The sequence below is a fragment of the Scatophagus argus genome, chromosome 9, assembly GCF_020382885.2.
Source record: "Scatophagus argus isolate fScaArg1 chromosome 9, fScaArg1.pri, whole genome shotgun sequence".
In the NCBI taxonomy this organism is placed as follows: domain Eukaryota; kingdom Metazoa; phylum Chordata; class Actinopteri; family Scatophagidae; genus Scatophagus; species Scatophagus argus.
In genome coordinates, this window is record NC_058501.1 from 11,255,247 (window position 1) to 11,278,337 (window position 23,091).

General features: G+C 40.1%; 1 protein-coding gene across 1 annotated transcript; it reads left to right on the forward strand.

The window, feature by feature from the left end:
* Positions 1-1,355: 1,355 nt before the first annotated feature.
* Positions 1,356-22,404, forward strand: LOC124065213 (tumor necrosis factor receptor superfamily member 11B-like). Its single transcript, XM_046400394.1, has 6 exons — positions 1,356-1,493; positions 11,283-11,510; positions 12,144-12,288; positions 18,538-18,753; positions 20,584-20,808; positions 20,900-22,404. Exons 1-6 carry the CDS (start codon positions 1,446-1,448, stop codon positions 21,292-21,294), a joined length of 1,257 nt encoding a protein of 418 aa, XP_046256350.1. The 5' UTR covers positions 1,356-1,445; the 3' UTR covers positions 21,295-22,404.
* The last annotated feature ends 687 nt before the right edge of the window (positions 22,405-23,091 follow it).

A 23,091-nucleotide genomic window follows, 5' to 3' on the forward strand; every position in this document is an offset into this window, starting at 1 on the left:
TTATGACTGAAAAAATTGACTTCAATAGAAAAAAACAAAGATTTCTAAAGCTAATTTTTAGATGAACTCATTAAGGGAGACATTTAAAAATTAACTTTATAAATCTTTGTTTTTTTCTATTGAAGGCATAATTACTCAATTATGCCAGCTCCATTAGACTTTCTTAAGCACCCAGATATACACAGGGAGTTCACTACAGCCCGAACTGTGGTTGGGGAAAGAGAGAGAGGGCAACTTGCAGGCTTGGCTGTGTGTGAAAGAGTAAGGAGTAAAGAAAACAGAGAAATTAGTTGTGGGACATGTAACAATAAATCATACAGTGGATTTTTTTTTCTTTTGTGTGTGTATGTGTAAGTAGTGTAAAAACCATCTGGAGGCTATGGACTAAGCACCTGAAAATTCACTTCATGGGGAAAAAGTTTAAGCATGTTTGCAACAAAGTCCAAAGCCTAAATAAAGTGAGTGTAACTCCAGGATGTGTGGTACCAAGAGCTCTCCAACCAGAGGTGGTGATGGTCCACAGTAGTTTGGTCTTTGAGTCTTACGTCTTATGGCTCAGGTTCATAAACCTTCTCAGTACATGTCCATCCCCACTGAGAAAATATTTCCACCAGCGGAAGTTCAAATAAGCATAACCTGTCTTACTAAATGGATTTGACTGGTCCAAATAAACAGTTGTCAATCATTGTTTTTACATTTTGTCAAACCAGGAATCTAAACATTTATTCTGGAAAATATTTCATTATTCACACATTATTCACGTTGGGTGTGTTACATACTGGCTGTAAAATAGGTAAAAAAAACCAAAACTTCTTGACACTGTACATTTTGCCTTATAGACATATGGTAATAATTATCACTGGATTGTTTCACCACAGTTTGTCAGTACTGAAATAAATACCGAGCGGTGAAATTATTGGCTGTCTTTCTCTCTACATAAGGAAAGCTCACATCACCACAACAAATACACGTTTGTACTTCAGCTGAACTCGTACTTGTCGTGGCAGTTTTATTCTCTGGTCAGTATCTGGCCCATAACGGTCATATTTTTTGCTTCAGTGTTTGCATAGCCTGTTCCTTCAAAATCAGCCGTAGTTATGGGAGCGTTTGTACAGTTTAAAAATCCCATCTGATTGAAATCATGAATGAATCCACATCACTGGATACGCTGGATATACACCGGCTTGTTGTCGCCTACACCGTTCAGTGCTTTGCGTAATCGCAAAGGATGCAACAATTTATTTTTAGGACTGACGGGAGAGCGAGAAACACAAAGACAGCCAGAGAGAGTGGGCTGTGCGCTGGATAACGTGGTGGGTGGGCACACACGCTCTCTCTCCCTCTCCCTCTCTCCCTCTCTCTCTCTCTCTCTCTCTCTGTACTGTATAAGTACAGATCTGTGATGGAGACCCCATCACACCGCAGTTCACTTTTACGCAGTGGAGATGAGCGCTCGGATAGCGAAATCCAACCCGGCCATGAAACTGATAGTGGTGAGTAACCAGAGTTTGTGCAACTCTTCTCCGATATAGTCCACTGGAGCACAGGGAAAGTTTAAATGGAGGAATGGAATCTCCCACTCTTAACTGATTTCTTTTTGAGAGATGACTGCGAGACGTGGATTGTTATTGCGCTACACGCGGTTTCAAATACATAGAAGACATTATGTATGCGCACTCGACTCAGTCCTGAATATATCCACATAAAAAAGTTAGATATTCGATGATCAGTTGTTATGTTCCTTCTGTACATCGTGCGTCTGTGCAGGCAGCGTGATCACGTCTAACTTATCGCAGGTGCCAATAATTAGTCAGTTATGCGCTTCAGAGATGGCGTCCCCTCCAAGTCAGTTTTTTTCTTTAGATTTTACGTTTTGGTGGCAGCAGATGTCAGTTTACACCGTGGCACGAGAGACTTGATTCTCGTAACGATGCCAGCATTATAGTGCATATTCAGACAGATTCTTCTTCAGGCAATACCTGTGTGAAACGCTCATGAGGTTAAGTCCCTCTACTATATCTGGCTCTAAAATTTGTATAGCCTTGTATATTTGCATGACATTTCCATTAGGTAAAAGGATTTGTGTCTCACTGCGATGGATTTTCTTCTGTGAAATACCAAATGGAGGACAAATACAACTAAACCCAGTTTGTCAAGTTTGACGTAACTGTGATGTAGACAAAACAACACACCTGACAGAGGTGTGATTCTCCTTTTTTTGTGACTTCTGAGGCTGTAACTTGTGCTGTTTCTGATCTTATCATATTGTAAGATGTGTGTGAGTGTGTGTGTGTGTGTGTGTGTGATGCGTCCAGCTCCTCTAGGTTCACATCCACTGTTTGTTTCTTGTGATGATGTGATGATGAGATCTAGAAGATGGAACAAAACAATTAAAAATTTAAGTGAAGCTCATGCTCTGAATGCTCAAGATCTACAACAAAATCAATGAGTGAAAGTTTACCGTGAGTCACATTTCATTGCTTTATGACACGATTAAAATGAATGAAACTTCTCAGTCTGAAGTTGCAGACGTGGCCTGTTGCCAGCAGATGGTGTTTGCTGTAAGTCTGTCATTACACTCATTTGCTTTACAACACTTCTTAAGGGTTTTAAATGTCTGCCTCTGAACTAAGAGCAGCTATTTCCTCTGGTGTGTTTTGCATGCTGTGCTCGGCTGTGTTGGGTCTTTTGCAGGTTTTGCATATGTCCATTTACAGATGTGTATCAGGGCAGTAACAGATCTCTCACTGTAGCTCCAAAACACAGGACCTATTATCTGTTCCTCCCTTGGCCTGTGTGTGTGTGTGTGTGTGTGTGTGTGAAAGAGAGAGAGAGATCCTATATTGCAATTATGATATTAAGATGTGTCCCTTCTCTGTGTTTAAAGAAGGTGTACAAAGCAGTGGAATACGAATGAATGCGTGCGTGCACGCTTACTTTCTGCCACCATTAAATGTGATATCACCCATGCAGAGTATTTCCTCTACCGCAGCACAGCCTGCACTCCACAGCTGACCTAAAATAGGAAAATATTTTGTTCTTACAATTTCTGACCTTGCGTTCTTCAGCTAGTCAGTCACTTGTCCAGCCAAACAAGAATCTATTTAGCCAGCTAATGAGTCAGTTGTCCAGTCATTCAGTCAGTATCGACTGTCAGCCTCCAGGCAATGATTCAATCTGTGCCCCTCTTGATCCCTCATACCTTTCTGCCTGTTTATTTGCTCATCAAACAGCCAGCCACCCAGTTCTTCTGTAAGTAATTCTATGTTAAAGAGACACCGTGCAATTTTGTGTCCAACACATTGTTGCAGCTTAGAAGTCCAGTGGTAAAAGCACATCCTGCACCTGTGTGTTCTGCATGCTTTTGACACATGTGGTTGTGTTTTGCCTGTTGAAAACACACACGTTTTGGGTCCTTGCCCGGGATGATGTCAGTGGAACAGGCATTGAAATTGGATTTAATGTTGTCAGTCTTTTTGTCTCTGTGAGAACACATGTTTCAAAATGTAAGAAGTGAGGTTCAGGGTGCACAGTAATGCAACTGAGGAGGATTTCTATTCCATCCTTCTTTCTTGTCTGGTCGGGGCAGCAGGTGGTCAAGCAGCCTGCATGTCATCCATCCATCCAGTCATCCATCCTATGATCCAGCCACTCATCACATGCAGGAAGATAGTGTATATTTCTGTTACTATCGGTTACCTGTGTTCTCTTTAGCTTCCCCCTCTCCTTCACTCTTTGTTGTGGCCGTTGGCATTAGCTGCACCAACTTCCCTAAACTTGACAACATGTTCACACACAGGCAGGAGAAACTACAGAGGTCACTAGGCCAAACAAACTCAACATTATTTTTTTTCTAGACAAACACTGAAGAAAGGGTAAGGAAGTGAGCATGAGATGTGTGTATGTGGGGTGTGTGTGTGGGGAGTAGAGGGTGTGTTAAAGTACAAGATCAACATGTTTTAAACAAACAAGCACAAACGTTTATTCAGAAATCCACGATTGCCCCTGGAAGTTGCTTCCATGCACCTAACTTCCCCTTTTTCACCAACAGTAGTGCTGATAGCAGAAGTGTGTGTGTGTGTGTGTGTGTGTGTGTAGGACTGATTAATTAGCCGGCACAAAGAGCAGAAAGAGAGATACAGCTATTGTGTTAGTCTCCCATTCAAACACTGGCCTTCATCTCTCTTTTATCTTTCAACCATATGAGTCATATTAAAACCAGCCTGACTGATCTCATGCAAATTTCTGAAGGTAAAGTTTATCTGACACTAGGTGTGTCAGAACACGACAATTGCTTGATTTATTTCACTTGAAATTTAAACAATGTTCTCATATTTAAATATGTAAATGCAGCTGCTGTTATTGTTTCTTACATCCATATGTGGTTTGAGATAGAAGTTATTATGCCGAATGCAGTGGCGGAAGAAGTACCCGTACCCAGTGTAAAAACACTCCACTATAAGTAAAAATCTTACAAAATTTTACTCAATTCCAGAAGTATTATAATGAAAATGTATTTACTAAATCAAGAGGCAAACCTGTTATGGAGCAAAATGACTGATATTACATATGTGAGATTATTAGATTGTGAATATTGGTGCATTAAAAGTGCAAAGTGTCATTTTTCTGTAGCTAATTGAGTTGTAGCTGCTTTAACTACTTTAGTAGGTAGCTGAGTCTAGTGACTTCCAGCCCAGAGGTCAGGCTCCCTTCAGAAGGACACAATATAAAATGATGAGGTCATAAGATGATTAACAGAAGGATAAAAATATTATATATATATAAATATTATAATTAATTTGCTGGACCTTTCTCTGCTCTTTTAGTGAAATATCGCATTATTTGACTTCTTTGCACCTTTAACAGTTTTTAAATGAAACCATGTGAGAAGTATAAAGAGGGAATCTCTCACTCTTTAGTGGTAGGAATCAGACCAGAAGTCCCAAACAGACACATTTTTTTGTTAGAGGGCACAAGCCTAAAGTGATTGACCGCTTCAATCTTTAGTAGTGCAGCGTACTTTATAAGCTTATATATCATGTCCTTTCTTTATGTAAGAATAAAATTTTATTCTGTAAAGTAATTAGTAAAGTATTTTCCTGAAAATATTGAACAACTTTCTGTATTTCTTTGAGTAAATTAACTGAAACTGGTGGGAAGACAACTAAAAAGTCTTTATGGCTTCAGCTATTGACATTTACACTGCAACTAATGATTATTTTCCTTAATAATTGGTAAATCAGTTGTTTAATTTATAAAATTTATAAATTTAAAAATTATAAATGCCCAAGTAACTAACATATAAAACATCAGAATAGATGCTGATCAATTTTATGTTTATTTACCGATTGATTGTTTCAACTTTAATTAAAATAAAATATAAGAGTGCAGTAGAACTGAAATGTATACAGCAGCAGATTGGCTGGCTTTAATGAACTGACGTACTGTGTTAAAAACTTGGCAGCATTTCACAAGTTAAACGTGTGCTTGCACACATAAATACAGAAAAAAGCATGCAGAAAAATATCTAATATGTGTCTGTCTGCAGGAAAAAAGTTTAACCACATTAAAATCCTTACTTTTCAATCATAAAGAATGGCAGACTATATGAAAATAGAAGTATTTTTCATTTCATAAGTTTACCTGTTGGTGCGTCCTACTTCACTGTAAAGTCCATTCTCAGTGTACGTGCACTGGAGGCTTCAACTTTCCATGTCACAGTTGTGTATACACTGCATATTGTGAGAAAAGAGAAAATTTTAGTCTTCAGCAATGAATGTGAAAACAGCTTTCTGTCAAACAAGCACCACTTATGAATTGATGGAACAAGTGTGTGGAGTGAACATTACTTGGACGTTACTGGATTTCATGAAAGCCCATGAATAACTGCGTGATGATAGACTGGATGCAGCATGTGCCACAGTTGCTCTCTGTCCCCGTATGAGTGAAAAAAGACAGAATCCTCATTCACATGAAGCAACTCGCGCGCGCACGTATGCACACACACGCACACACACGCACACACACACACACACACACACACACACACACACACACACACACACACACACACTTCTAAGAGCTGGAATCCCCCTCAGACCACCTGCGTTCTACAGTTAACTGAAGCCATGTGCCTGGTGGGTAAGCTGGTGTAGTGTGGTTTGGTCCCTTTGTGCCATGATTCTTCTCCTTATGCCATGAATTTAAAACTGACCTCAGGCTCCCCAAACTCCAATTCTCCTCTTTCTTTGCATGTCAGTGTGCTCAATATTCGTTCTAACTCTAAGCTTTAACCCTGTCTGCTGGAAGTCAGTTTAATGCTGCTGCTAAAGTCTTCTGGAAGCATTTTAATATTTAATAGTTTAGTTTTTCAGATGTGATTTGTTGTATTTGGTTAAGTTGTAGTCTGCTTACATATACTCTTTTCTGCCATAATTCCTGTTTTTTTTTTTTGTTTTTGTTTTTTGCTTATGAAGTTTTAACTTGTGAATTTACCTTTTGTATAATTTCAAAATCACATTATATCTCCATCTACCAATCTGCTATTTTTATTTTACATGATCAAGGTTGCTCTTCTTTGCAGTGTATCTACTCTGTCTTCAGTGCAATGCTTCCGATGATGAGCATTTTAGCGATAGTTAGTATTTATTAATTTTTCAGTCAGTTTTTATGCATGTATTTAAAATCAATAGGCCCTTTACCGGCCTGTTATGTGTAGATGTTTCCCCTTTTTACAAACTCACATGGAAAGCATGTGTGATATTTTTTAGGGCTATTTCTGGCAGGTGTCTGAAGTATTTAGACCTCTACAGCCTATTTATCATTCAGGGCTCAAAGCGCAGTTCATCCTGTTTAACCAAAGCATACTGTCATCATCACACTTCAAGATGGATTTAATTTATTTTGGCACCAAAGGCAAACAAAAACACAGAAACCATCATCTGATAAGTCGTCTCGCCAAAGGACTGGCTTGTTTCACATGTTCGCTTTGGTATTTTTTATTTATTTATTTATTTATTTTTACTGTGTCTCACATGTGTCGTGTGTGTGTTGGGGAGGGGAGTGTGGTCCATCTTTTTGATCCAGCATGGTCTTGTGCATCACCTCATGTCACAGACTGGAATACACTTGTGTTGTTGTTTGTTTCATTCCAGAGGACAACATCTGTTGAAAGACACGTGTTCTCTGTTAAAGAGTTGGTAAAGACTGTTTTCACCATACATAAACACAGGCTTTTCTCTGCATTCACTCCAAATGGGATTTACTGGCATAGATTACATAAGAAATCTGTATCAGATGAAGCTGATTTAAACATGTAGTTTTTATTTGAACCATAATTTTATCCATAGAAAGGATACTTAGTGAGCCTGCTTTTCCCAGCAAGCAGCTCCTCACAGCTTTCATTAGTTACAACTCTTCAAGCAGCAGCTGCCCTGCCTTGCTGAAGGGCACCTGGCTTGGGGAAGGTGGAACATTATAATTACTTAATTACCTTCATCCCTCCTTTCCTCTGAGCTGGCTGTGCTCCATGTAGGACATGCCTCTCACCGAGCTTTGCTCTGATGATGTTAACAGTATAATTATGGCTGTCAGTGGCCCCTTGCTGCTGTGTAATTTTTGGTTTCCAGCAGTCGTCCATGATGCTGTCAGATGGCAGCTTCTAAGGGGACAAGAAGGGTGAAAAGTTCAGTATCTCTTTTAGCTGCTGATAGACAGATGCACACACACCACCGGACATCCTCTCAATAAATTCACTCTTAAAAAGTTGGCAGCTTCTCTCCTCCTCAGTAGCAGAAAGCTACTGTACTGGCTGGTTTAGAAACGCGTGTCATGATGAGATAACAACATAACAAAAGTTCTACTTTGTGCATTGTTTTTCATTATGAAACATTTTATGTCTGTGTCATTTAATTTTAAAGTTTTAAGTTGTAGCTGTACTTGATTTGAGTATTTCAACCGAGAAACATAATTCATCCAACAGCTACTTGCCCTGTCTTGATTTATCCATCCATCCATCCATTTTCTATACCGCTTATCCGTCAGGGTCGCGGGGGAGCTGGAGCCTATCCCAGCTCACTACGGGCGAGAGGCGGGGTTCACCCTGGACTGGTCGCCAGTCAATCACAGGGCTGACACACAAAGACAAACAACCACACACTCTCACACTCACACCTAGGGGCAATATAGAGTAGCCAATTAACCTAATGTGCATGTTTTTGGTATTGTGGGAGGAAGCCGGAGTACCCGGAGAAAACCCACGCAGGCACAGGGAGAACATGCAAACTCCACATAGAAGGGCCCAGACCGGGATTCGAACCTGTGACCCTCTTGCTATGAGGCGACAGTGCTAATCACTGCACCACTGTGCCGCCTGTCTTGATTTAATTTGAATTATTTTTTACCACAAATAAATATGAGCGACAGGTCTTTTAAAGATCCAAAGCTAGATGTAAAATTTAAATGAACTGGTTTCTCACTAAAAATGGCAATCAGTGTGAGTTTATGTGCTTCAAGGGTGATGACCTTCATTTTTGTTTTCGTTTTTATCATACGCCACGTTGGCTTTCTTTTTTTTTTTTTGTTGTTGTTGCATGAAATTAGGATAAATAAAAAAAAATTAACTTCAAGCAGTGAAGCTTGTAAGCTGGATGTGTGTGATGTTTGAGGGTACATTAAACCATTGAACCATTTAATCATTTTATAAGGATTTTTAGGTCTGATCGCAAAGATATGACATTAAAAAGCAGCATCTCTGAGCATGCATATGCTGCCTTTTTCTTTTACCTCCTAAAACATGATCTGTGTATAATTTAGCTGGAGTGCAGCCAAACTACTGTGCTGTCATTTGGTTGTAGGGGATATGAAAAACAATACAAAGCTGACCATTTCCACATGTGCTGAGGCTCATCGGCTTGCATGACTGAAGATAGTCCAGCTCTGCCAGTGAACTCATCCTGACTCGACCCAAAGATTAAAGTGGAAACAACAAGTGTAACCATACCCAGATTTGCAAAAGCCCAGGTGACCCTCTGTCAGCCCCTCGGTACACCCCACCCTTCTGATGTCTTAAATTGATTGGATGTGGTCTCAAGGCTTAATATTGTGTATATACACTTCTTAATTTGAAGAGCAAGACTATGATTATGGGCTTGATTCCCGCTGAGGCCACCCATGTTACAAACAAACATATGCAGTCGTGGTGCTGCTCAGCAAGCCGCTGTGGATGAAAGCCATCCACCAAGTGCGGTGCTCAGAAGTCGATAGGTTTTGCCGGGAAAACCACTGCGCTTGCCATGCCGTTTGAAGCTTAGCTTTCTATCATGGCGTGTAAAACCCATTCATCTATTTTTAGTATCTTTTTCAATGACTTCTATTGGAAACCAAAAATAGAAGGATCCAAAGTTTCTGCTTTCTTCTGCGCGTCATTTCATGTCAATAAAAAAATGCTCAGAACAGAAATACACGTACAGGGCAATAAATTGTCGGCAGAGAGCACAAAATCATTTACACGTTTACATGAAATGCAGAACAAAGTGGTGTGTAGCATAAATCTTCAGCAACATATGGCTGTACTGCACACACATTACCGCACACAAACACACACAGCTTTCTCATAAGAACATTTCTGTGAATATTTAGAATATAATACTGAATGAGAGATGCACCAGCACGTCTGAAAATATCACTTTTCTCATTCTTTTTCTCTTGTATTGTTTCATGCGTATTGTTATTATAATGCGTTTTGTGGTTACAGATTTTAAGGTAAATGGGATGAGTGTAAACACACACACACACACACACACACACACACACACATAGGAAAGAAATCAATGTTCTGCAGTGGGTAAACTGTAGAAAGAGTGGGTGTGTGTTTTGTATTCTGGTGGTGACTGGGGAAAGCCCAGTAACCTCCAACAGTTCCCTTCATGACCAGCAGCCAGGAGAGGCGAAGTCTGGGAGCGCAGACCATCACTGAGCAAGATGGTGATAGGACGTGAACACTGACAAACAAGCACACACACATATGCAGCAGTTCTTTCATGTGTGCACTCCTGCACACATTGACATGCATAGATGTTTTGTACTTGTTTGTTGTATGAATTCATTTGTTTTTATAGATGCACACACAGACATGGTGGAAAACAGAAAACCACATACATGCACACACACACACACACACACACACACATGCGCACAATGCAAGGACGGCCTATTGTTAGTTTGTCCAAGCAGTAAGGATATATCCCGGCCAACGGGAAAGTCCACAGAACCAATGGCTGAGGGACTTCAGAGTGGAAGGAGCCAGATGTGTGACATCTGGTCTGCAAGTGGCCTCGACCAGCTGCATGGCTGCATGTCAAACATGCTCATAAACTGATATCTTAGATTTTAGCCAAAGCCAAAGCTTTTTAGTTCCTGCTTGGGCGATGATACATGGACTTGTTTTTGATGCAGTAGATACAAATGTCCGTTTCAGAGGCTCGCCAACAGCCACCCACTTTACAGTGTGTCCATATGGATGGGTTGCTTTTAGAGAGGAAAAATGTGTGTGGGTGTGGTGTGTTCTTGCTCCAGGGCGGTTTTAATCTGCTGTAGATCAGCGTTGAATCACGTCAGATGCTCTCCAGCTACAAGGCAGCCTATCTGACAGGACTGCTGGTGAGGTCAGAGCACACAGGACTGTGCAATTATTGTCCAAAATCCTGTGTCATACACTTTGTCTTGATTTAATATATTCAGAATAGTGGCATGTCTGAAACATCTGAATTCATTCAAAAGCTTTGGAAGGAGTTAAGAGGCTGAAAAACAATTCCAAAAGTGTAATAAAAGTAGATGTGAACCTCTAATCAAGACTAATGGACGGGATAAAATCATGCTCACAGCATTTAGCATCATAATTTGAGGAGACAGAAGGAGACAGCATCGCCTCCTGCAAACATGCAAAGAAAAATGTACTGTTGTTATTGTTTGAAAAGTTGCCCGTGTGCAGTAATCCATATCCTTGAAACTGCTGCCGAATTCTCTCCTCTGACTCCCCAAACTGTTCACTATAAAATAGCGGAAATAACTTTAGGACTGTGTGTCCACCAGGACCTTCAACTTTACAGCTCTGACCTGTCTTTCAACTCTTTGTTACTGGAAGCCTTGGGCTGGCGAATGCTCCAAAACATAAAAAATATTTGAACCCAAAGCCAAAGAGGAGCTGTGCACGAGATGGGTTTCATTAGAGATTCTGTCACCGCTGTTGGCTCAGTACTAAACTGATTTTCTTTCTCTTGCAGCTCTTCACAGCTTCTCTTTCCTGGGCCTTCCAGCAGCAGGCCGTACCACCGAAGTACCAGTACCTCGACCCCGTGACGTCTGACCTCCTAATGTGCGACCAGTGCCCTCCTGGTACGGCTGTGAAACGACACTGCACTGCCGACACACCCACAGAGTGTCAGCCCTGTCCTGAGAAGCATTTTGCTGAGAACTGGCACTGGGGCGACACGTGCCAATACTGTACCTCGGTATGTATGAGGCCAAAAGGTTTGCACTTCATCTTAATATTTTGCTCTCTTTGGTTTTCTTCTTCATACCCAATCTGTGTTATTTTCTTCAAGCCTGTTTCACTTCTCTTAAATGTGCGTGAGTGACAGTTTTCCTTTATAACAAGTACCTCCTTTGTGCATATGCTCAGCGAATCAGCCAAATCTCATGTCACAGTTAGGTATCCCACTTCAAAATCCTTTTAATGCTTTTATCCAGCAGCTTGTCCTTCAGGCCTCTGTTTTGTGGTTTTACTTATGCCTTTTCATTAGAAGTATGACTATACTGTTTGTTTACATTTTGGTGCACCAACTGTCATTCTTTTGAAACCAGTGTTTCCACTTTTGTTGTTGTTACTAAAAATGAAAGTTTGAATGTGCTCACTGTGGTAAAGAGATCTTCCCCCAGAGTTTGGATGTTTTGCCACTCTAGATAAATTATGTAATATCACTTGCATTCTCTATGAATTGAGGTGTTTTTCTATTCCTGTTCTAGGATACCATTTATATCATCTACCAAAGTGCTGCTTGTTCGAGACAGCTTGTGAAGCAGCAGTTTGACTTGTTTTGTGTTCCAAATCATGCCAGTAAATCAGTGTGTTTTGTCATGTTTAGGTGTGTAAGGAGAGGCAGCTCGTCAAGCAGCAGTGTAACAGCACTCATGACCAGCTGTGTGAGTGTGCTCCAGGGTTCCACCTCGTGGTGGAGTTCTGCATCAAACACAGTACCTGTCCTCCCGGCCAGGGGGTGACAGCTTCAGGTAAGACTAAGATCATCATTAAAATTATCATTGTTTTTATTTGTTTGGGAATTGTGCTGGCAGACTGTCTTCGTTTTACTTAAGATACTTCATAAACAAGACATCAGTTATTTTGTGGGTTTTCAGATTTGAAATATGAAATCGGTGAATAAAAATAGGCATTCATGCGAAAACCATAAAAAACTCTGAATTCAGTTGGCACATGGCCTGGCTGCTATCACTTAAAGTTAAGGAAAATGTTTCTTGTGTATATGTGCGTGTTCATGTGGACGTACAGTATGGGCATGAGTGTTTGTAACAAGTGCATTACGTTTGGTTTTCGGTATTTGAATAGACACCCCCATTACTATACAGTTCATAGTTACTTCTTTATCTTTCACTGTCTCATAGTCAGCAAGATAGTAGATAGCCAGTAAAGCAGTTAAATTCATGATATGCTTGACTGGTAAGTCAGCAGGGAAACCTTATACTGCACACATCAGTTACAGATCAGCATTTTCACTTTAAGATGTTCTCTTCCATCTTAAGAACGGAAGCCCTCTCTTCTCTCTCTCCCTCTCACTTCTTCTTCTTCTGATTCCTAGAATCAGATCTGGTCTGGACGCAAATGTCTCTTCGCAGAACCTATTTATTTATTTATTTTTAACTGATTCAGAGCTTTCTCAGAACCCCTCTCTCTCTGTCTCTGATTCTTTCTGTCCTTCCTTCCTTCTGTCTTTCACGCAGACAAACCAAATGATTTGATTTAAAGATGCACAGATCTTAGACAGATAGAACTACAGAAGAACAGAAATATGTCATGGTCAGCGGTCTGATTTTCAGTTTGATCTGTTTTTAATTTCCTCCCTGTTCCAGTGCCTTCCAAGCAGAGAAATGTATAAACACACATGTCAGAGAAAGGCAATAGGAGATCTAGAGAAGTATTGGGAGAACTGACCATTACTCTGAAAAGGACTTTAATGATATCGCATTCTAAATACACAGACATTAACATGGAGCCCCCTTTTCCAGCTATGCTAGGCTTTCCACAAGATTCTGGAGTGTTTCTGTGGGTGTTTGTGCTCATTCATGCAGTAGAGCATAGAGGTCAGGCCCTGATATTGGACGACTCACAAACTCTGTTCCACTTCATCCCAAAGATATTCAATGGGCTTGAGGTCAGGGTTCTGTGTGGCTCAGTCAAGTTCTTCATCACCAAACTCATCCAGCCATGTCTTTATGGACTTTGCTTTGTGCACAGGGGCAGAGTCATGCTGGAATAGAAAAGGGCAGGGAAGGTCTGTCTGATAACTGTTGTTGTCTTGGTAAGCTGAAGCATTATGATTTCCTTTCACTGGAAGTAAGGGTCCGAGCCCAACCCCTGAAAAACAGCCCCATACCACACCTGAATTCAATAATAAATAGGTCTGTCCCAATACTTTTGTCTGTATAGCGTATTATTAATAGGAACTTTCTGTGTGTGTGAACATGAAACACACACTGATGCGTGTCTTGCTTGCACTTCCACACCTGGCCTGCTCTGAGTTGAGGCACTGTTTCCTTTCACATGCATTGTGCTTTGCCCATCCCAGACTGGACATGTTTAATTGTGTCAGGTACACACCCAGTTTTAATGTAGCTGTCATTCACTGTCAGCACAAATAAATGTCATGTCAGCATTATTTAGTTCCATTGAGGAACAACGTCTGTCACTGTGATCACCATGTGATCAATACCCATTATTTTCCATGCTATGATTGCTTCTCACACTGTGAAGGTACATCTTCACACATCTTTGAGCTCCTTTTTGTTTGTGTTTGATGAAACAGAATGATTTTATTTTGTGGCCCATTATGTAGCTTTTCCTATGACTTCAAGTTGTACTTCCTCATCACACTGTGTGTGCATAATTTTATATGTCAGTTTAATTTTGATTGAATCACATTGTGTTTAATTTAAGGGGTTTTATCTGAGTGAAGGAAGCTGAACCAGTTCATATTTGTTTCTATGGCAGCCTTAACTTCAGTGACATAATAGTCATGTGAGTGTCATTCACATTTTGTGTTCCTGGTTGACCACAGTGGATGATTATAATAACATACATTGCGGGTTCTAGAAGAGATCGCATGTGATAATGGTACCACCAAGGGTACCATTATCACAGTATCTAACCTGATACCTGATATTCAGTACAGATTCTCCCTTTGTTACGTAAGTAGTTGCTGTGGGCAACTTAAGGAGAGGTCGATGCTGAATCTGAAACAGCATCTGATATTTATACTGGAACTGCAGCACAAAGTGGCACTACACTGCAAGGATTCGAACCCCTGCATATATGAAACAACATTTTGGTTGTTGGTTATTATCTGACCCCTGTAGTGCTGACACTTTTCCATGAACTCCTCTAACAAGGATTTACAAATGGACTTGAAAGTTTAATGAAGCTCTGCAGAAATGAGACTGCATTTCAGGGGTTTCCCCTTTGCAGAAGCAGAAGGATTCATTATGTAATGCCTTGAGTTGCGGGTTAGACCTTTAAACCACAGGATGTTAGAAAACTAGTGGTTCAGTCTCCCAATAACACATGCATTTTTATGACTCCATTCCTCTCTCCCTGATCTCCTGATTTGTTTGCTTCTAGTTGTACTCTGAAGTTTTTAGGTGGTTTATCTGCATTCTTTGAAACTGGCTTTTATCACCATCAACTGGGAAACACACAGAGGGACATAACATAAAAGAAATAATCAATAGATGAATAAATGAGACAATACATGGAATGGTTTCATTTATATCAGGGCTGCAACTCACAATTAGTTTTATTAGCAGTTAATTTGACAATTATTTTTTGATTGATTGTTTGTCTGGTCTATAAAATGCTAAGAAAAAAAAAAAAAACATCAGAATTTCCTAAAGCTGGAGGTGATGTCTATAAATTGTTGGTTTCTCAAAGAAATCCAAACATCTAAACATTTTATTTCATCTGACTGAGATTGGAAGCCTGGCTTTAAGGGAGACCGGGCAAAGACTAAAGCATAAAAACAAGACATAACAATAACAAAGCTAAAAAAAAAAAAGTTAATAATACTAAAATAAAGCTAAGCAAAGCACAGGAACTATAGAGGTAAGTAATTACCTGGTGGAAACCACAGTTTACACTAATCTTGATTTCAGGTTATAAATTTCTCATAAGACAGAAACAACTGAGAGGCTGAAACTGATTATGTTGTTGACTGATACTACTACTAGTACTACTACACATTTTCACTTCATTTTTTTTTAAATAACTATGTAATATATATAAAGACCTAGATGATAGATTTGCCTATTAAATATTTCTCCATTGATTAATTGATCAACATTTCAACTCTTTTTGGTCATACATGCACATCCAGCCAATTTAGATGACATCTAAAGCGATGTTCTACAACACGTGCTGATTTTGCAAAGACAGAGGAAATTCAGCGAAAAAAAAAAAAAAAAAAAAAAAGCTTATGCAACATATTGTAATTTAGCTGACACATTCTCATCATCAGACATGTACTGCACATTTATTACCATCAGCGGTGCAGGAAAGAAAAAAAGCATTTTGCTATATGCATATCAGTGGTTTCATGTTTTCATACTAAATGGTGACATGTTTTCAAGAAAGAACACCATCTCTGTGAAAGTAGGAAACTAGTCAAAGGTTAAATCTGATAGACACACGGCTCGTCCTCCCACGCACTTTCACTTCTATACTGTAGAGATTAAAAAAAAAAGGGACATGAAGCTATGATTACGACACTAGTTCCACCACACGCACATCATCATATCTCCATGTGTGCTGTGGGTCACATACCAGAAGTTGTCTTTCTGTTTTACTGTAATGATATCATGGTTATTGCCAAATAATGTTTCACCAAAATATAGGACAGTGTTACTGTAAATGGGTTACAGTGTAACATGAACTTACTGCAGTGACATAAAGAGGTTGCATTGTTACATCATTAGGGCAACATTTTTTCTTATAAAAGATAAATAAATTTGTTTGAATAATGAATTGAAGTGATTTGTTCTCATGTCTTATATTATTAGTCCATAATATTATGATATCTGTCAAAAATGTCTTTATATATGTTTACACACATAAATATGATGATTTCTAGACATTTATATTATATTTATATCTTTTATATATATTATTCCATATGTATATTTAAATAAGTTAATATGTACCACTGTTCAAAAAAAATAAAGGGAACACTAAAATAGCACATCCCAGATCTGAATGAATGAAATATTAATATATTAAAATATATATATTAAATACTTTGTTCTTTACATAGTTGAATGTGCTGACAACAAAATCACACAAAAATTATCAATGGAAATCAAATTTATTAACCCATGGAGGTCTGGATTTGGAGTCACACTCAAAATTAAAGTGGAAAAAAACACTACAGGCTGATCCAACTTTGATGTAATGTCCTTAAAACAAGTCAAAATGAGGCTCAGTAGAGTGTGTGGCCTCCACATGCCTGTATGACCTCCCTACAACACCTGGCCATGCTCCTGATGAGGTGGCGGATGGTCTCCTGAGGTATCTCCTCCCAGACCTGGACTAAAGCATCAGCCAACTCCTGGACAGTCTGTGGTGCAACGTGGCATTGGTGGATGGAGTGAGACATGATGTCCCAGATGTGCTCAATTGGATTCAGGTCTGGGGAACAGGCGGGCCAGTCCATAGCATCAATGCCTTTGTCTTGCAGGAACTACTGACACGCTCCAGCCACATGAGGTCTAGCATTGTCTTGCATTAGGAGGAACCCAGGGCCAACCGCACCAGCATATGGTCGCACAAGCGGTCTGAGGATCTCATCTCAGTACCTAATGGCAGTCAGGTTACCTCTGGTGAGGACATGGAGGGCTGTGCGGCCTCCCAAAGACACCACACCATTACTGACCCACTGCCAAACCGGTCATGCTGGAGGATGTTGCAGGCAGCAGAATGTTCTCCACGATGTCTCCAGACTCTGTCACGTCTGTCACATGTGCTCAGTGTGAACCTGCTTTCATCTATGAAGAGCACAGGGTGCCAGTGGCGAATTTGCCAATCTGGCAAATGCCAAATGTCCTGCACGGTGTTGGGCAGTGCTCCTCCTGTTCCTCCTTGCACAAAGGCGGAGGTAGCGGTCCTGCTGCTGGGTTGTTGTCCTCCTACAGCCTCCTTCACGTCTCCTGATGTACTGGCCTGTCTCCTGGTAGCGCCTCCATGCTCTGGACACTACGCTGACAGACACAGCAAACCTTCTTGCCACAGCTCACATTGATGTGCCATCCTGGATGAGCTGCACAACCTGAGCCACTTGTGTGGGTTGTAGACTTTGTCTCATGCTACCACTAGAGTGAAAGCACCGCCAGCATTCAAAAGTGACCAAAACATCAGCCAGAAAGCATAGGAACTGAGAAGTGGTCTGTGGTCACCACCTGCAGAACGACTCCTTTATTGGGGGTGTCTTGCTATTCGCCTATAATTTCCACCTGTTGTCTATTGCATTTGCACAACAGCATGTGAAATTGATTGTCAATCAGTGTTGCTTCCTAAGTTGACAGTTTGATTTCACAGAAGTGTGACTGACTTGGAGTTACATTGTGTTGTTTAAGTATTCCCTTTATTTTTTTGGGCAGTGTATTTGGTGTAAGAAACATTTCAGCTGCAACCTGCTGCTGCATTTTATTTGAGATGACAACCACAAACCCTTTTTTTTTGTTGTTTTTTTGCTTTTGCTTTTTTTTTTTGACATTACATCAAATTAATTTTCCTGGCAGTAAATTCAAAAAATCAGGGGACAGATCGCCTTACATTGTGGTTTCAGTGACATGTTATCATAGTCACAGTACAGTACTCTTGTCATCCTTTACATCAACCAAGTGATGCAGTATATCCTAAACGAAAGCAAGATATAGAAACTAAAGTGTGAGTCATTTCCAGAATCACACAGTCATGTGTCATTCTGGTGGGTATTCACATGTCACTGTGGTTGTAGTTCTTGGAATCACATCTCCAGTATATGCTGCAGGTCATGTTCACACTGAGATGAGTAGGATGAAACCTTTGATAATTAGCTGAGAAAATCCTGCATGTTCTGGTATTTTTAGTTATATATATATATATATATATATATATATATATATATATATATATATATATATATTTAATGATATTAAAGTCCAAATATTCTGTCAAGATTCATTCACAAAACATATCATCCTATCTGCTATCTCCTGCAGGCACGGCGGTGAGCGACACGGTGTGTAAACGCTGTCCCGCTGGTCATTTCTCCTCCAGTGACTCCTCCACCGAGCCATGTCGGCCCCACAGAAACTGCTCAGATTTGGGCTTGAAGACACTTAGATGGGGCACATCCTCTTCAGACAATCTTTGTAGCACTCAGGACAAGACGCCAACACTGGAGTGCTCTCAGCATCACACTCTGTGCCACAATGGTAAGTAAGACTCTTCGCAACAATGCAGTGGGGTTAAAACACTAATAGGAATTTTATGGGGAGTTTTAGGACTAATGCAAAGCAGAATCAGGGTTGAGATTGTTTGTACAGTGTTTATACAGCAAACATGCACACACATATGCTGATGTTTTTTGACAAAACCTCAATTGTCCACAACTTACAATCAGTCAGAACTGAATTATTTCAGACATGTGGTCATTTTCATTCCTGAACATGGGGGATTTCCTCGGTCAGCTTTGTTGTCCAGATTCCATTCTTTTCCAAATTTTTGCGTGCTTTAAAACCAACACGAGCGAGAAAAGCCAAAGCAAAGGGGTTGGATGGGATGTTTACAGCACTACTGTCATGATGAAACCATGATGGATCAATTACTCTTTTAACTGTCACATCATCAAACTACAGCAACAGAGGAAACTGACGCAAGCACAAATGAGGCACAAGATGAGCTGGTTACTCTTTGTTACTCAGACCTTAGCTATGGCAGATGCTGGCAATTAATTTGAGACGAGAAGCCTTGAACATGAATTCCCAGAGCCTGAGAAACCACAGTCACCGAGGAACACACACACACAGATGTACAGACCCTGGCACACTCGTGCACACTGTATCCCCACACTCTGAAGGAAACCCATAAAGCTGTTGTCCATCAGGGGCAACAGCTTTATGTGTGATGCTCTCATGTGACATTCATTCACAAATGGTCTTCTTGCAGCCTAAACCACCACAAATTGCTGTAGCAGACCCTGGAACAAAACCACCGCTTACACCATCCAGACATCAGGGATACAAGACTAATATCCTCTTCACATTAAGATCAATCATATAACGCTGATGTTTGTATTACTCAACAATTTTTGAATGTGTTGTGCAAGTCATTCAGAATTTTTTCTCATTCAGATGAACACAGAAACGCTTCACAATAGTATGAAAGTTGCAATTTCATGTTCAGTTTCACATCATCTTCAGCTTTGACTGTTCTGGGTATATTACTGGTGTCAGGTTGGGATTCAGAAAAAGGCTTAGGAGATCTTGTGTTGTAGAAATGTGAGGTATGTGATGGTGAAATACTGTTATGTGTGGCGTATGTGTGATGCAGCGCGACTCAGCAGCAAAGTGCTGCATGTTTTAGCACAGCTCACCTCGAGTTCATCGTGCAGCTCTGGCTGCTTTTGGCGGGAGCAGCACAGATGGGTTCATTTTGCTTTGGTTTGGCCATGCAGACTGATGTCAATAGTGGTTTGGTCAATGGGGAACTGAATGAGAACAAAATTCTTGTTTCTACTGTGGTCATGTTACAAGCCAACAGCCACATGCAGAAAAACATTCATAAACAAATCCAGAAAAAGAGTGACGGGACTCTGGTGATCAAACCATGTAGTCAGAATCTGGTCTAAGCCTCACCTGTGTATTAAAATTCTTTGAAGGATATATTTGATAATGTCAGTCATTGATTCAAACTGCACAGCATGCGCACTGCTATGATGCTACCATACCATAGTAAAAATTGCCAACTCATTCCAATTTACTAGAACCACAGTCAGAAGATTCAAGTGAGGCTAGTATGTAGTTTTTGCTATAAAGCAATCTCTATAACCACAAGTGGCAAACACTGGATAGTGGAAAATGTTGAAACTGCCATTCATGTGTCACTACGTCAGCGAAATGAGTCATAATGTCACAGCTAATGTTATCATTATTCTGCTATTAGCTGACATTAGTCATAAGCTACTGGTCATACTAGACCAAGTAAGGCTCTAGCAAGAAAAATCATGAGTGTGTTGACTGTTGTCCTCTTCCAATTCATTCCAGATGTGACTCTGTGTGAGGATGCAGTCTACCAGTCACTCTCCTCGCTGCGACTGTCCTCGGTGCCCCTGGAGCGGCTGTTGGAGAGTCTTCCCGGGCGAAGGGTGGATCGTAAGAGCCTGGAGAGGCTGAAGAAGGCCTGCTCTCCCCAGCAGCAGGTCCACCAGCTGCTGCGACTGTGGAGGGAGCAGAACAAAGACCAGGACAAGCTGTATGGCATCATTCAAGGTACAAACATAATTGGTATTTTATATATTTAGTCATTTCTTTATCAAATCCTGCATTTAATATTGTATGAACATTTGCCCTGTCTCACCAGGTGTGAACCACTGCGAGAGGAAAGTCTCCCGCTGCCACAGCCTAAAAAACCTGACCCTAGATGACCTCCTGAAGGTCACAAACAGCCTGCCTGGGATCAAAGTTCAGCAGGAGGATGTCCGGGCTGTGTTCTCTACCTGTCTGCCCAGGCAGTACATCCTGCAGCTTCTTCACCTCTGGAAGACAGTAAACTATGACTTGGATCTAGCCAAAGGCCTGTCCCACAGTCTGAGGGTGATGCGCAGCCAGGGGGCACCACGCTATCTGGTGAAAGGCCTGAAGAGGATCAGCCGCATTGTAGGAGTCACTTCTGCGCACAAGATGTATGAGAAGATGTTTGTCAGTATGCTTCAGGATGAGTCGTGTTTTAAGGCTCTGAAGCCATTAAACGAATAGAGAATTCGGTGGTACGAACAGGAATATATGTCATCTAAAGAATGAACAGACACTAATGCATTGTCACATAGTGAGCACACAAACATAAAAGGACACACATTTAGTGAGCGGGGGGATAAACGTATGTGAGTAACAGACATGGGTCATTATGTCAGGTCTTTAAGATATCACCAATATCAAGCAGTTCATGTAGTGCCTCGAAGTATTTTATCTAGCTACAAAACAAAGGCATGATGAGAGGCAAATTCTTCTTTTCTTGTCTGATTTTCCAGCCAAACCCCATACCAAAATAAGGGCATTTTGATAATATGAGGTGACAAGGAATGCTAATAAATTAACCCTGAGTCTATAGTATCTGTCTGCAATGATGAATCTAATAAACATACAAAGATTTTTTTAAAAAACTATTACACATCTGTGTGCTCCAAACAAAAAACCTAAAAAATGAACTTTTTGACCAGAGTCTGTGAAAAAATAAAAAACTATTTAAGATGTAAATAGCACACTATTTTATGGAAGATAGGCTGGCAAATGTTGTGTTTTTATTAATATTGCTTTCTCGCAGATTGAGAGGAAGGATTTGGTTTCATAATGAAATACGTGTATTTTCTATAGTTTTCCTTTGTTTGTTGGATTGTTATGGACTGCTGGCAAGTAAAGCTCATCTGATTTTTTGAAAAATTGTCAGCTTTATGAATGTACAAAGGAGTGCAATGTGTTTTCTATTTAAAATAATAAGAAGAATTTTACTTTCTGAATATGTAAAGGCTTGTTTTTATTACCTTATCAGAAATACTGGATTCCAAATGCTGCAAATTCATGAAGTGATATTTGTTTTATATTTTGTTTTATCACTTTTATATTATTAAATGTATGGTCTTTATTGTATATATGCCCGACTGGTCCTCTTTAAGCTTGTGTAACTTTGTGAACACTAATGTCAAATGATCTGATTAAAATCAGTTTGTAAAAATGCATTGTTTCTTCATAAATAAGCTACTGCAGGACTGAACAGATGACTGAGTTCTGCTGTTATTCAGTAACTCAGATCTCTGTTCATGTTCAGAACCTGGAAACTGGCTGACTACCACTATTAATAAAACTTTGTCCACTTTACTAAATGCTTCCACATGTACAGTCCTGATTCCAACAAAGTTGTTTAAACATTCATAAAAATGAATGAACTGTGTTTACTGTAAAGGGCAAAGGTATATAGTCCCTGAGGTGATGTCCTTTATACCATAGTGTCTCACAGTGTTGAACATCACCCCATCCTTGCTTGTGAACAACTGAGCCTTTCAAGGATGCCTCTTTCATACCCAATCATGATACTATCACCTGTCATCAGGTAACCCGTTTACCTGTAGAATTCTCCAAACTGTTTTTACAGCAGCAGATGTGAAAAAGAATTAGCAAACTATCACATTCTTGTTTTGGTTTTACACAGCATCCCAGCTTATTTTAAAATCAGGGTTGTGACCAGACATCACTTGAAAATGCTGCCTGAAAAAAAAAATCTGTTTTCATGACTTTTAAAAAGCTTATTTCCTGCCACGATGATGACACTGAATGGCAAGTCAAAGCAGATTATGCTTCATGTAGATGGTGAAGCAGTCCGGTGTAAATGTGATGCACATAATCTGGAGCTGTCACAGACAGTTCTTCACTCAAAGTGAATAAACTGTGGCCAGCAGGCCCGTAACCCATATTTTATGGAAATGTAACACACCAATGTTGTTGATAGCAAACTAATGAAGTGTGCTGTCACACGTCAAAGATTGATTGACGGATCTAAGT